The sequence below is a fragment of the Ipomoea nil genome, unplaced genomic scaffold (genome assembly GCF_001879475.1).
Source record: "Ipomoea nil cultivar Tokyo-kokei standard unplaced genomic scaffold, Asagao_1.1 scaffold1034, whole genome shotgun sequence".
NCBI lineage: Eukaryota > Viridiplantae > Streptophyta > Magnoliopsida > Solanales > Convolvulaceae > Ipomoea > Ipomoea nil.
Window position 1 is genome coordinate 2,504,176 of NW_017617462.1, and position 16,505 is coordinate 2,520,680.

At 34.2% G+C, this 16,505-nt stretch overlaps 1 protein-coding gene across 1 annotated transcript; it reads right to left on the reverse strand.

Annotated features, from left to right (window-relative positions):
• Nucleotides 1-5,997: 5,997 nt before the first annotated feature.
• On the reverse strand, nucleotides 5,998-16,038 carry LOC109180788 (perakine reductase-like). Its single transcript, XM_019330487.1, has 7 exons — nucleotides 15,844-16,038; nucleotides 15,154-15,324; nucleotides 13,339-13,542; nucleotides 12,980-13,152; nucleotides 12,647-12,743; nucleotides 12,422-12,575; nucleotides 5,998-6,410 (listed from the first exon to the last, which is right to left on the reverse strand). The coding sequence occupies exons 1-7, from the start codon at nucleotides 15,895-15,897 to the stop codon at nucleotides 6,232-6,234; spliced, it is 1,032 nt and encodes a 343-aa protein (XP_019186032.1). The 5' UTR covers nucleotides 15,898-16,038; the 3' UTR covers nucleotides 5,998-6,231.
• Nucleotides 16,039-16,505: the final 467 nt, after the last annotated feature.

Consider the following 16,505-nt stretch of genomic DNA (forward strand, 5'->3'; position numbering starts at 1 on the left):
CAGCCTACCACCCTCAGACGGATGGTCAAACGGAGGTGGTGAACAGAGGTCTTGAACAGTACCTCCGCGCGTTTGTGCACCATCAACCGAAATCGTGGTTTAAGTTCCTCGGTTGGGCCGAATTCTGCTATAATTCTTCATATAATCATAGTCTACAAATGAGTCCCTTTCAGGCTTTGTATGGACGTGCGCCACCGGTGATCCCTCATTACGTGCGAGATTCTACAAACATTCATTCATTGAATGAGATTTTATTAGAACGTAATGAATTGCTTAAGATGCTTAAATCAAATTTGTTGAAGGCGCAACACCGCATGACACAGATAGCAAATCGAAAACGACGAGAGGTAGTCTATGAGGTTGGGGACTTTGTGTGGTTAAAATTACAGCCGTTTCGTCAACAGTCTGTAGTAAGGCGTATATCTCCTAAGCTTAGCGCTCGTTTCTTTGGCCCTTTCGAAATTTTGAAACGGGTGGGTCCTGTGGCGTATCATCTACGCTTGCCAGCAGAAGCAAAAATTCACCCCGTGTTCCACGTTTCCCTTCTTAAATCGTATCGTGGGTCAGAACCAGAGATTACTCGCCCATTGCCGGGTGATGTCGTGGAACAAGGATTGCCATCCCCATTGACTGTGTGTAGTAGTCGCACTGTCCTCGTTAATGGGCAGTTAGAGACTCAAGCGTTGGTTCATTGGGCTGACAGTCCCCCCGAAGATGCGATTTGGATTCCAGTCTCTATATTGACCGACACATTCCCGGACTTTCACCTTGAGGACAAGGTGTTTTTGGGCACCCGGGGTAGTGATACAACCGTGAATAAATCTGCAGAGATTGTGGAAGCAGTTAATGAGGTACGTGGCAAAGGGAGCGTCATTGGTGAACAGAGACCGCAAAGAACGCGTAAACTTCCGGCACGCTTTGAAGACTTTGTGGTAGGTTGAGTTTCCACGTAGTATTAACAATAATATTTCTGTTGAGGCCTTGCTAGTTTGTAGCAGGGTAGCTTGAATGTAATAAACGCTAGCTATAAAGAGAGTGTAGCAAGCTGATGATAGTGCAGAGAAAAGTAGTTCATTCTTGAAAACACTTCCATTACTTCCTCCTTCCCCAACCATTTTTCTTGTGGAGTTTTGTGTTTTTTTCCTCGAAAAAGAACACGACCGATACAACCACGGGGCGGGTGTATCAGCATTCCTGTACCAAATATCGTCCATCAATAACTCTATGGTTGTGCATTCAAACACCGCCAAACAATTATACGATGGACATCCTAATGTCCTATGATAAACTTTTAAATTCCATTTATCTTTTGCACTTTTTTAAATTGGTAAATTTGATTATCAAATTTGAGCAATATCAAGAAAATATATATTATTGTATTATAATAATAATAATAATAATAATAATAATAATAATAGTAATAATAATAATTTATTATAAATTTGATATTTATATTTTAGGAAATAACTAACTAATTTTACCTACTAATTAAAATTTAAATAAAATCAACTTTACTTATTATAGAAAAAATGACGATTTCAGTCCATTAGTTATATCTAAATTGTAGACTCGGTCCATGAATTATTTTCATATACAAAATTTCCCCTATAATTATGTTAAAAGTGGCAGTTTCTATCCATTGTTTATAGATTTTGTTAATGTTAACAATTTATTTTGAATTTTTAAATTATTAAATGACATATTGGTCATTTTGTAAAATATTTTCAAATTCTTTCGTTTGTTACATAATAACATCTTAAGTTGCACAAAATAATATGCACCTGTTTATATAACATCTTAAGTTGCACAAAATAATATGCACCTGTTTAATAAACACCAAAACAACAAAAAACATCAATGGGTTGCACAAAATACAGCCTAATCTGCAAATGATTTAATAGGCACCAAAATAATCAAATAATATATAACTTAAGTTACATGATTTAACAAGCAAAAACAATATTTATCTAAATGCATAGCACATACTTTCAATTATTTTGCTTCTTAAATTTAGAATGATGTTCGTTTTTTGTTAGTCTTCTTTTTTGAGGTTGTCGATTAATAACAAATATTGGAAGCTGCACTGAATCTTCTTAAGTGTATTGGCTACTAATGATGAAGGCTAGATAATTATGACAAAAAATTTGTGTTAGACCGTCTCACATATATTTGTCCGTGAGACAGGTCGAGTCAAGATGAAATGTAATATTTAATATTACATTTGCTAGTATAAATATTAGATTTGTATATTGACACGACCCGTCTCACGAATAAAGATCCGTGAGACGGTCTCACACAAGTGTGACCCGATAATTATATGTTTTTTTCTTCATTATTAGTTTCATCTAAAGACCAATAAAGATAATTATCTCATCCACCTAAGTTCCACTAAATCTAAAACTAATGCCATGATATAGTGAAAAACAAGATTGCATCTCCAACGAACTACAATAATACATAAAAAATATTGTTTAGATTAAAATGGTATGTAAATCTCTGCACACAATCATTGGCGGTAAGTCAAGCACACTTAACCACATTGTTTTTTGGTTATTTGATTGTCATATCCTACTTAAAATCAATTGGTGATAAATAGGTGGACATTAACCATTTAACTACATCTCTCGATGGTAAGCCACAACGCCACGTCTCGAATTGAGCAGGGGCTAAACTCCGCCAATTCAATCGATGCCCAACAATCAATTAACATATTAAAATAACTAAATTACATATGACGAAGTGATTAAAACTTGTACTATGTTTATTCATGGAAAGGTACATCATTTATATACGTCAAGCTTAATAGAAAGATAGCAGGAAAGGTAGAGAACCACATAGACTCTAACTTAACCATAACTATCTAACAACTCAATACTCCCCCTCAAGTTGACGGGGGACATGAGACCACACCCAGTTTGAACCGTAGATCACTAAATCGAGACGTGGAGAGCGACTTGGTAAATATGTCCGCGAGCTTATCATGTGTGGAGACAAAGTTCACTTTCAACCCCCCAGATGCCACCTTATCTCAAACAAAATGATAATCCATCTCAACGTGTTTAGTCCTCGTGTGAAATACCGGATTAGAATATAGGTATGTTGCACCCAAGTTATCGCACCAGAGTATCAGGACAGAAATTCGGTTGAAGGGGGGGGGGGGGTGGGGGCGAAACAATAGGGACGGATTTAGAAATTTGTTTCACTAAAGCGAAACATTAAGAAATATAGTTGTAAATATTGTTGGATATGAGCTAAAAATAAAACACATCGAAACTTTATAAAAATATTCATAACAAAAAATGAAACATAATTAATTTGATAAAATAATTCGAATAGAAAATACATTATAAATGACACATCTCACTATTAATATAAAAGAATCAAATATATATATATATATATATATATATATATATATATATATACACTAGCATTTTGTACGCGCGATGCGCGAAAACTTATGCTCAATATTAAAATATTTGTAAGTAACAAAATTTAAAAAATTAGTTAAAATTATGTTTTGCAATTTCTTAAAGTGATTGATACTTTTGAATTATCATATATTTGAATAATATAGTGATCAAAACAAAAAAAAAATTATATGTTTATATATATATATATATATGTGTGTGTGTGTGTGTGTGTGTGTGTGTGTGTGTGTGTGTGTGTGTGTGTGTGTGTGTGTGTGTGTGTGTGTGTGTGTGTGTGTGTGTGTTGATAGACATATTTTATACTCTTATTTTAGGTACATCTTTATAATAATTTTGTATTAATTATTTAATATTATTTAATAATTAGTTCTTTTTAGAGTTTAACAATTAATGAGCTAAATATAATACTATATATATATATATATATATATATATATATATATATATATATATATATATATATATTACGTATTGCATTATATATACTATAAACACACAAAAAAATCAAATTTAAAAATACTAAAGAAAATAAACAAAGAAGAAAGAGATGGTTTAACCAATGAATAGTAAGTAGGACAGATAGAATGGGCAGATGGAGTATTTATTAAAAAAATATAATATTTTTTTTTAATGTGATGTCAAAATAAGACCCATTTTTGAAAGTGGATTGGTGTTGTATAGATGTAGAGAAATAGTGCGAATTAAAAAAAAAAAAAATTGTCAGATCACGAGGTGTCATGAGAGCAGACCCTAATTGTAGGAGACACCTTTAAGCGGCAAATTATGTTGTGGAGCCGTGCCCAATTCCACAACGGCGTCGTTTTCAGTTCTAATTTTAAAAAAAAATTATTTTTCACTTGCCGCTAACGGCGTTTCTCTCTTCGCAATCGCACAGTTTAGAAATTATGAATATACTGTATTTAAATTATGAATTTACAGTATAGAAATTATGAATCTACAATATTCGGTTTGTGAACATGTGATAAAACTATATGCTCATAATTTTATAAACATATGTTCATAATTATAGAGCTATATGTTCATAATTTTCGATGTTCATATTTTCAATTGTTGAACTCTGTATTCACAAATCACAGAACTATATGTTCATAATTTAATAAACATACAATTTAAAAATTATGAATCTACAGTACAGATATTATGAATCTGCAGTATAGAAATTATGAATCTATTGTATAGAAATTACGAATCTACTGTATTTAAATTATGAATCTATAGTTTAGAAATTATGAATCTACAGTATAGATTTTATGAATATACTATATAGAAATTATGGAATATAACGGTGCCGCATGAAAACGGCGTCGTTTGGAACCGTGCCCACCTTGCAAAGTGGGCACAGTTCCACAACATAACGATTGCCTTTAAACCCGTAGCATACTCAGACTAATTCTTGTTCACACTGGGCCAACCCAGTTAAGGGACAAAGTGCTAGCCAGATTAATTATTCTATACGAGAGGGATCACTTTTATTTGTTAGAGAGTATTACAGAAATAAAGATAACCTAAGTCATTATTTCAAGTTCATCAACTAATTGCTACATGTCTATCAATTTACCACTATAAGTCCATTAAGTTACAAATATAGGTAAATTCATCGAGTCACTATTACAATGTAGATACATTCAGTCACTATTGTAAATTCATTAGGTTACTATTACACGTCTACACGTTCATTAAATCAATACTATTGGACTATAGGTTCATCAAATAATTATCAAAATGATATATTTATCAATAAATAGAACAAATCCTACCTTGTAATAAAATCAATAACATTCAAAAAAGAATATATCAATATGGAAATTATTTTTATTTTTATGTTGATGCTTCTGTGTTAAATGGTGATGCCGGAACTTGCTATGGTTGTGTGGTTTTTGACAGTGAGGGGACTTTCGTGGGGGCAAAGAATGGACCGCTACGTTGCTTAAACGATGTACACTTCGCAGAGGCTTTGGCTGTGAAAGAGGCTTTATCCTGGGTCAAAGATTTAGGCTACACCAAGGTTGCTATCCTATCCGATTGTCAAGTGGTTTGTACTCTCCTTAATGGGTCCGGATCTAATCATTCGTACGCTGGTTGCGCGATCAATGCCTGCAAGGAGTTTCGTAGACACTTTGAAGTAGTGTCTTTCAATTATATATCTAGATCAGTGAATAAGTGTGCTCATGCCTTAGCTAGAGCGGCTTTTTCGCAACCTGGTCCTTATACTTGGTTTTCTTCTATTCCTACGTGTATTGAGCAATTAATTTAATAAAAGCTTTGTTTTTTCAAAAAAAAAAAAAAGTATGGAAATTATTTTAAAAAATCAATGAGATATTTTTAATGATCTTTTGTATATATTAATTATTGAAAAAATATATACTTTAATGTTTAAGTGAGGATTAGTCAATAAGTACCATTTGAATGAACATGCAATAGTGTTTTAATGAATTTAAACTCATGTTTGATTTATTGAATGTTTATAAATCAAGTCCACGATATAAGATGAACCCTAATCCATGATATAATTAATTTGACAAACCCTAATCCATGATATAATTAATTTGACAAACAACTAGAACATGTTCACTTGATAGCACAAATTTTGGAGTCATGAAGAGTTAACCCTTGTTTCACATAAACAAGCATATTGACAAACATTTGCTAGTTGACAAATGAAAGTTCAAGAAAACCTTTGATGCTCTCAAAATCATGGCTTTCCAACTTCCAAGTAACAGGAGATTGATGCATTTCTAGTCCTTTTAATGCTAGAAGACACTTCAAACTTCTTATTACTTCAATTCAATGGAGGAGTAATAGCATACTTGTATGAGCACTTGAGTAGAGCCTCTCCCACTCTCGGGCCTGCCACTTCACTGATAGGCACAGCATCAGAAACGTTTTGCAGATCTTCTTTCGTGAGCTTTATCTTCACAGAGCCGATGTTCTCGTGAAGGTTTTTTATCTTAGTAGTTCCTGCATACACAAATGTAGCTTGATAACGGAAGATAATAATGCAAGTGCATAGTTTTCATGGGCAATTTATCATCTTCAGTATAAAACAAAACTACTAGTTTAATAATGCCCTGAGCTAACATATCTTGGATTTTTGGGGAAGAGAGAACAAGTTTCAAGAATGTGTTTGACTAAAGCAACTAGAGAAATATAGATGAGCTAGAAGGAGATCACTTATTTATTTATTTTGTTTTCTCATGCACAGACTAATCTTTTTTTTTTTTTTTGGATGACGAGGGAAGCCCCACGACCATAGCTATCGGGTTTAGGTAAATTCTGCCTAGTGACCCTAGTCGGCAAAGGACCACAATGAAAGAAACCAGCCTTGGTTACCCATAGCTGTTAGGCTCAAAGCAAGAGGGCAAGGATTCAAACTCGTGACCTTGTGGTTACAAGTGTGGGGCTAGGGTTATTCCTGCAAACTAATCTTTTGTTTTGCAGAAAAGTTGATACATACATATATGTATGTATGTATATGCTGTATTTGTGATAAGGAGTTAATTAGTGCAATTGTAGAATAGATTTGTGGCTGAATTGCGGATGCATGGATAATGTACTAATTAATGTTATTTTGTTATATTTTGTGATTTAGGAAATGATGGGGTAAATGTGAGAGAAAGAAGAGTGTTAAGGGTCAAGTTTGAATAGTCTTTGAGCAAGCATGGAAGGAGGCATGGAGTTGTAACCAAAATGGTACCTGTAACCTGTTGCAGCACGAGAGCATGCGAAAGGATCTGATAAATTGTTAGAGAGGTGACCAGAATGGCTGCTCTTATTGAGCGTGGACACGGAAGGCTAGAGTTTCAGAAAAAAAAAAAAAAACAAACTCTTCACAGAAGGTTGTTCTCACTTCTCACTCTTAGAGCATCTCCATCAACAAAACTTTTGGTAATTTTTGGAATAGTGAAAAAGATTGTGCGATGGTTTTTCTTCAGTTTTTTATGGGCCCCATCACCCATGTCATCGTCCATTATTTCACCCGACACAAATTATGTCGTGCAACCGTGTGCACCATGCATGGTGTACACGGTTGCAAAAACGGCGTCGTTTTGATTAAAAAAACGTGTCTGACTTTAAAAAAAAAAAATCAATTTCGATTGCCGTTAACGGCATTATGCTGTGCATAATTTGAATTATATATCCAGAATGAATAAACTATATATACTTAGAATGAATGAACTATATATACTTAGAATGAATGAACTATATATCCACAATGAATGAACTATATATCCAGAATCAATGAAATGTATATTCAGAATGAATGAAATATATATCCAGAATGGATGAACTATATATCCAGAATGAATGAACTATATAGTTCAAATTATGCACAACATAACGCCGTTAACGGCAATCGAAATTGAATTTTTTTTTTTTAAAGTCGGACGTCAAAACGACATCGTTTTTGCAACCGTGTGCACCATGCATGGTGCACAACATAACGCTCCCTCACCCAATCACAAAAACCCTTTAGTTATACTTTTTTCTCTATTTTTTGTGAACCCACCAAATTACTATCCTATATTTTAATTATAAATATAATGGAATTTAATTAAAATAAACCTACCTACATTTAATTAAAATGATAATTATAAAATTAAACAACTACGGAGTAATTGGTTAAAATTAAAGTACAACGCAGTTCAAAATAAATTAAAGTGCATAAAAAAATTAAACTACAAACCGGTTAGAAAAAAATTACAACATACTACATTAAAATTAAAATTACAAATATGAAAATTTTAATTGAATCGCCCATTATATGTAAAACCATATAAATAAAAATCTACGGCGGAGGTGCATTTCGCCGACGTTGTCTAATATCATTACAATACTCTATGTGTATAGCTTGCTCCTCCGTCATCTCCAATGTGTCCTACATCAATATATAATATTCTCCCAATCGAATTTTTCTTTCGTTGTGTTCCAATTTCATTTTTTGATAGCTTTCCAAGATTTCTATTTGTTTTTGTAACGATTCTTGGATATCATCATAATTGTCGGTGTAGTGTTCTTTGGCATTTCGCTTCGCAGCCATTTTTCCCATTGGTCAGGGAAAAACTTATTCGCTAGCTACCACATCAACTACCTTCTACACTTTCACTTGATGTTTGATTGGTAGATGATTTACTTAAGGAGAGCTAACTAGCTACAAAGCTGGGTTTCCAGCTCCAAAGGTCTTTGCAAATGACCCATACGTGTTCATAGTCAAATTTGTTTCGACCACATTTTTGTTTATACTCTTTCGTAACACGCACAATAATATTTGAATAGATAGCACCGCTTGGCCGCATTCATTGTAACAATAAGTTGCATGAAACTCAAAGGTTTTACAACGAATAGAACCCCAATGCGTCTTTTATCTTTGGTGGGTTCTCATTGGCACACCATTGGAGTAATTGGCGTTGTAATATTCTTTGACGTGCTTCCAAAATGTTATACTCTTTTGGTTATTGCCAACTCTTTGATCTTGTGAGACTGTGGTATGAGCGTGTGTCAACATTTTGTCGTATTCTAAACTCCAAATTTGTCTACGACTCTCTGATTTGGCCGGTGGTGGAATAGTTGTTACATCATTTTCGCTTTGTATGAAAAAAGACAAATATTGAGTAAATTGCATGTTACCCGGAAATTGGGCACTTTGTATGTTGATTGGAAATTGTGAAGACTTCGCAAATTGAGAATTTTGAAATATAAGGGCAAATGCGAAAATTGAACATTACCCGAAAGTTAGGCATTTTGTGAAAATTGAAAATTTTGTGAAAATTGAAAATTTGGGAGAAATTGACAATTTTGTGAAGATGGTTGGGAAGAAGAAAAATTGAGTTGAAAATTTTGATGACTTGGATTGCCTATTTCCATTGTGCTATGCAAAATATATTATTTGAAGATGAAGGAATTGAGTGAATAATAAGAATGAATTGAGAGTAGGATGAAAAGTGAAAAATTGTAGAGATAAATGATATTTATATATAAAAATAATATATATATAGTCGTTGCCTAGCAACAACTTAAAATTGGTTGTTGCTAACAACGGCCAAATGTCTATCTATTGAGAGTGGCCGTTAGCAATCGCATAAGCGGGCGCGTGTAAAGCCAGTGAGACGCACTTGCGCGTCTCACTGAGCTTCTTTTTTTTTTTTTTTTTTTTTTTTTTTTTTTAACCTGATAAGAGTAAAAACCAACAACAAAGTTTTTGTGGTTTTTGAAATAATGAAAAGTTTGTGAGATGATTTTTAACTAATGTAGAAAGTGATTTTTTTGTTGGTTTTTACTCATGCAAAAACAATTTTGCTTTTGTAGGTTTTTCAAAAAAAAAAAAAAAAAAAAAAACTGGTGTCTTTAGTAAACGTGTCCGGTTGGGCAATTGAGAGTGACCGTCAGTTGGCAACCACACCTAATTGATAGACATTTGGCTGTTGCTAACAACAGTCAAATTTCAACTGTCGTCAGACAACGTATATATATATAATTTATAAATACTATTTATCTCTATAATTTTTTTTATTTTTCATCCTACCCTCAATTCATTCATATTATTCTCTCAATTCCTACATCTCAAAGCAATTTCTTTTGAATAGCACAATGGAGAAAGACAATCCAAGTTATCAAAATTTCTAACCCAATTTTTTTTCTTCCCAACCATCTTTACAAAATTGTCAATTTCTCCAAAATTCTTAATTTCTCCCAGATTTTCAATTTTCACAAAATTTTCAATTTTTACAAAATTCTCAATTTTCACAAAATGTCCAACTTCCAGGTAATGTTCAATTTCCATCATTTGAACCTATATTTCAAAATTCCCAATTTGGGGGTCTTCACAATTTTCAATCAACATACAAAGTGCCCAATTTTCGAGTAACATACAATTTACTCAATTTTCACATTTTTCCACACAAAGCGAAAATGATATAACAATTATTCCATCATCAGCCAACTCGAAGAGTAGTCGACAACTTTGGAGTATAGAAGATGACGAAATGTTGACACGTGCTCATACCACAAGATCAAAGAGTGGGTAATGACCAAAAAGGGTATAACATTTTGGAAGCACGCCAAAGAATATTACAACTCCAATCACCCTAACGGTGAGCCAACGAGAACCCAACAAAGATTAAAGACGCATTGTGGTCTTATTCATTCTAAAACGTTTGAGTTTCATGCACTTTATTATAAGTTACAAGGAATGCGGCTTAGTAGTGCTAACATGTGAATATTATTGTACGTTCTATGGAAGAATATAAGCAAAATATGGTCGAGACAATTTTGGCTACGAACACGTATGAGTCATTTGCAAAGAACTTTCAAGTTGGCAACTCAGCTTTGTAGCTCATCAACTCTCCTTTAAGTATATCATCCACCAATCAAATATCAAGCGGAAGTGTAGAAGGTAGTGGAGGTGGTTGCGAAGAAATTTTCCCTCGATCAATGGGAAAAAAGACAGCGAAACAAAAAACCAAAGAACGCTACACCAACAATGATGATAAAGATATCCAAGGATCGTTACAAAAATAAATAGAAAAATTGGAAAGATATCAAAAAAATGAAATTGGAACATGACAAAAGGAAAATTCGATTGAGAGAATATGATATATTGATGAAGGACACATCGGAGATGACGGAGGAGCAACTTGCTACACACAAAGTATTGTAATGATATTAAACAACTTCGTTGAAATGTACCTCCCCCATAGGTTTTTATTTATATTGTTTTAAATGTAATAAGTGATTCAATTAAAATTTCAGTATTTGTAATTTTAAATGCTTGTAATTTTTCAAAAATGCTTGTAATTTTAATTTTAATGTAGTACCGCCTTCCCTAGATAATCGCCCGGCGTCGACGCCCCTTGTCGGAGCGCCTGGAACTGGCCTAGCAAACTCAGGCACCTCGCCTGCGTATTGGAGCCGAGAGCGGTGCAGATGGACTTCCAGACGTCGGCGGCGGTATTCCGGCCAACCGCGAGATGCAGAACTTCATCGGACATTGATGAAATCAATAGGGAAAGGATCGATTGATCCTGGAGGACCCATGCTTTGTACGCCAGGTTCGGGGTCGACGACGTGGTGGTGGTAGCACCGGAGCCAGACTCGCCGGAGACGACAGTGATCTCGCCGGCGGACACGGGTTGGTGCCATCAACGAACCCGATCAAATCCTGCCCTCGGAGAAAAGGGATGAGCTGCGTTCTCCAAAATAAAAAATTTATGGAGTTGAGTTTCATAGAAATAAAGTGATGTGCGCCGGCCAAGGGGTTGGCGTTCGCCGGAGACGAACCACCGGCGGCGGACGGAGTTCGGCCGGTGGACGGAGTTCTCTCCGATGAATTCAACGACATGGTGGGGAAAGAGGGGGTTAGGTGTTTTGCGGTGGAGGGTCGTGTTTAGGCTCTGATACCAGATGAGAATTCAAAATTCAATTCAATAACAATCGATAAGATTACAGGAGAGTATATCTGAGTCTATCTCTCTAACTACTCTATCTAACAGGATAGAAGCAGAAGACTTATTCTAACCATATAAAACTAACCATAGATTATAAGCATAAAATAATAATAACAATAATATTACTCACAGTATTTAGTATTTTTTTCTAACTGTTTTGTAGTTTAATTTTATATTCTTGTAATTTTAGTTTTTTATGCACTTTAATTTATTTTGAACCGCTTTGTAGTTTAATTTTTAAGTAATTGGTTTTAATTTTTAAGCAATTAGTTGTTTAATTTTAATGTTATAATTATCGTTTTAATTAAATGTAGTATGTTTATTTTAATTAAATTTTATTAAAATTTAAAATTTATAATTCAAATAAATAAAGAAATAATTAAGATATTGGATAGTAAAATAGCGGGTCTACAAAAAACTAAGAAAAAACTTATAAACTAATAGGGAGAAGGGTTTTTGTGATTGAGTGAGATAATGGATGATAAGATAGATGCTGGGGCTCATAAAAAACTTATGCAGGTGACTTACCAGGAATGGGTACAAAGTCATCCCCCTGTTGAAGAATCCACGCAAGAGCAAGTTGAGCAGGTGAGCATCCTTGTTTCTTAGAGAGTTCTTCCAAACGAAAATAGATGGTCTTGTTCTTCTCAAAGTTTTCGCCTGTAAACCTGGGATGTTTCACCTGGTAGTGCCAAATTTCATATAATTAATTGAATTCTTCTGAGTGACTAAAATGTAAGTTGACCTTCATACCAAGGAGCTGTTAGCAGGCAAGCTCTCAGCAACTGCCTTTCCACCGAAAAGCCCACGACCAACAGGGCCGTATGGAACAATCCCAATTCGAAGTTCCCTGTAAATATGGGAAAGGACTACCCAAGCTTAAAAACGATATTGTATATTATTGTTCTATTTACATTCTTGCTTTGTTGTTTAAGAATGAGAACAAGAAAGTTGTGACGCCTATTGCGAGGAACGGATTTTATAATTAAATACCAGAAGGCTCAATACCTCACCACAGGAATGGATTGCATAAGAAGAACAAGAACTTTTCAAAGATATTTATAACATATCAAGATATAAAGAAACCTGCAAAGCGGTACAATTTCCTCTTCAATGTCTCGTGTCCACAGGGAATACTCCAGTTGCACAGCAGTTATTGGATGAACCGCATGTGCCCTCCTTATTGTGTCTGGGTGAGCTTCTGATAAGCCAACATATTTTATTTTTCCTTCTTCAACTAATTTCTTCATTTCTCCCATCTGAACAGCCACCAAAATAAATAAATAAATAAATAAATAAATAAAAAGGAACTCATTAGCAAACAGAAACTAAAGACTTCTCAAAGAGAACTTGATATACTATAAATTAAGAGCTATGAGGGGTATGATTGTATGAAGGAGCAAAATAAAACTAAAACTAAAACGAGAAAAAACTAAAGCACTTACAGTTTCCTCAATAGGTATTGTTGTATCAATACGATGTATGTAGTAAAGATCAATATAGTCAACCTGAAGGCGGTGCAAGCTAGCTTCACAGCAGGAGCGAACATAATCAGGAGTACCTCTCACGACAACCTGAGTGGGTTCAAATCTGTACATCCCAAACTTTGTGGCTAGCTGTACTTTTTCTCTAGGCAAATGCTTTAATGCCTGCAATCGTTATATACCATAACAAATACAAACACCTCAATAAAAACTGACAAAGGCCTTGTTTGGTAAAATAGTTAGCCTACCAGCCAATTTTGGCTTATTTGATCACTGTTAGCTGTTTGACTTGGTTAAACAATCAATATGAGTGTTTGATTAATTAGCTTCTTGTAACAATTTATTGCTCCAAAATGTTTAAATTCAAAAGGCTGCTCAAAGTAGCTTTTTCGATCAGCTTTTTGAGAAAATCATTTTGCATGTAATCAGCTATCAGCTAACAGCTACTTTACCAAACACTTTTCTACAATCAGCTAATGCTATTAACTAGTCAAACTTACTAACCCAATCAGCTAACAACTATTTACCAAATCACCCCCAAAGAGAAAGAAATCAGCATAATAGCATGTAATATTAAAAATGAGGGAAACAACATTTTCTGCTTTAAATATATAAATTCATCATTAACCATTTCCATTTATCCTGTGGTAGTTCTAATATACAAAACACATAGGGGACAACCGAAATTTTCACCTTTTCTAATTTTATTTCAGTAACAAGACAACAACAAATGTTATGCAAGAAACCTAAATCAAGATTGTCTAGGAAGATTAGTTTTTGAAAATGGAAAAACCTGCTACTGTAAAGACCATTATCTACGCGATCGATGTTGGAACTTCCAGCCAACTGCCATCTTTAGAACTCTTTTTGTATTGACTGAAAATTAATACTGTTCTGATAGATAATTTTCCCCAGATTTTATGGTCGGTTTAAGCTATTATTAAGAGTTTTAAATTTATAGCTTATTCCTTATTTTGCAAGTTGCCAATGCTGTCCATCCATCCCCTTTCTGGACTTTCCCCAGCCTACACTGTTCATTACTCATTCAATAGGTTGGATTTATTATGCAAAACTCACTCGTAAAGGAATGTATATGAAAGATCAGTCTGTTTCTCAGAGTTTGAATTCAATGGTCTAACAATCAATGAGTAAGCATTTTGCCCAATATCCAATCTAGCTAACCTAACCTTTCCACACTCATTATTGCTCATTAACAGCATAACTTTCCAGGCAAAAATTTCCTTTCCGGTTGGTAACTGTGACACTTTCACAATATAGAATAACAAAGTAATCAAGTCTGTAGTTATATTGAGCCATCACATTTTCATCTTTTGCATGCAATGAAAATTATTTTGACAAAGTTTACCTGAATACCACATAATAAGAGTTAATACCCGATTTGGTCCCTCAACTATTAGAATTTCACCACTTTGGTCATCGACTTCCAAATTTGCTCAATTTCATCCCCAACTATGCAATTGTTAACCAAAATGGTCCTCATTCAAGACTATTTTGGTTTGGACCAAGGACTATTTTAGGTAAAAATTCCATAATTGGCGATGAAATTGACCAAGTTTGGAAGTCGATAAACAAAGTGGTACGGTGAAATCTTAATAGTCTAGGGACGAAATCGAGTATTAACTCCACATAATAATTAGGCAAAAGTATATATTACTGATAAAGCAGTCCAATATATTACCAAAATGCTGACAAATGCACATATTATGTAATCACATTAGCATCTGGAGAAATCATTTCTCAACCACAATTTTTTACCTTTCCCACCAAATACTCATTGGAATGATTAGCCCCATAAACATCAGCAGTATCAAGAAATGTGAATCCTGCATTGAAAGCCTCTTTGATAATTGCTATCCCTTCCTCCTCTGTCACTGGATTATTGTACATCCCAGTTAACCCCATACATCCATACCCCAATCTAGAAACCTGCACAAGATAAACACTCTTACTATTGAGTTTGTCTGAATAGGAAATTGTCTTATGAATCTGATAAAGAAATAGGAGTCCGGCAATTGTATACAAATTGATGTCTATAAATACTATCCCTAAGAGTTGTATTACCATCACAATCAATGAATAGTTTTATTCTTGGGACTTAGTGACATTACCGAATCATGTAAATCTTGACTTTTTTAACTTCCTGCCACTATTATTGTTTTTTTTGGTCCTTGTTAATCTCAACACTTACAAATTGCAAATTAATCATAAAGCAAAATAACAAGTTGACAACGGAGAAATGCAAATTACACTACAAGCTCCGGCCGGTGGTTACCCCGGGTGAATGTTAATTACATTTACACTGAGAGTTAATAAAATCTTAACCGAATGCGGATTGGAATTGAATCCATCATAGGAAAATCTGATACAAGAAAACGAAAAATTCAAAGGTAAATTAAAAAAAAAAAAAAATTAATATCGGGAGCATAAGATTTCAGATTACAATACCTCTAGCCCTTGGCTTCCCAGCTTCACTCTTGTCATCTCAGCCGCGTTCGCCATTTGCGTTACCGTGTCTCTTCTTCTGGAGGGAATCGCTGCAATGCACCGCTGGTTTCATCCATCCGTATTGGGATTTGCATAGTATATGTAGTTTGGTGTTCAGTTTCATGCTTACCTACCCCGAGCACCAACACGAGTAGGTAAGCTGTGGATGGACTAATAAGTTTCTAATTTCTAGACAGAGGTCAAATAAGCATCCTTGCACTTTTAATAAATACTCCGTAGTTTTTTTTTTTTTTTGTTTTTTTTTTTAAATTTTTACAATTACCATGTAGTGTGATGACCATTGTATTTTAAAAAGTTGTAATAAAACTCATGAATGTGTTATTTTCGTGCATTTTAAAAAGTTGCAATAAAACTCATGAATGTGTTGTTTTCGTGCATTGAAACGCTTAATTAATGACCAGTAATAACATGTACCTAAAGTTTCGACGAGACTCAAGCAGCTCATACGTCCTTATTATCATCGAATTTCGATGGTGGGCATTGGGCATTGATTTGTTGAGCTGATGAAAATTGAAAAAGTATCAAATATATATTACCTTATAAAGAATCATGAGTAAATACCCAAAATGGTCTCTCGACTATAGCTAAATTCACAAATTGGT

Bases quoted from the DNA above. Each gene is read 5' to 3' on its own strand.
- LOC109180788 (XM_019330487.1), bottom strand. From the start codon at position 15,897: ATGGCGAACGCGGCTGAGATGACAAGAGTGAAGCTGGGAAGCCAAGGG. The intron at 15,325-15,843 runs GTATTGTAATCT...TATCTTGTGCAG, and splicing joins TGGGAAGCCAAGGGCTAGAG to GTTTCTAGATTGGGGTATGG. The intron at 12,576-12,646 runs GTATGAAGGTCA...TGGCACTACCAG, and splicing joins TGCCTGCTAACAGCTCCTTG to GTGAAACATCCCAGGTTTAC.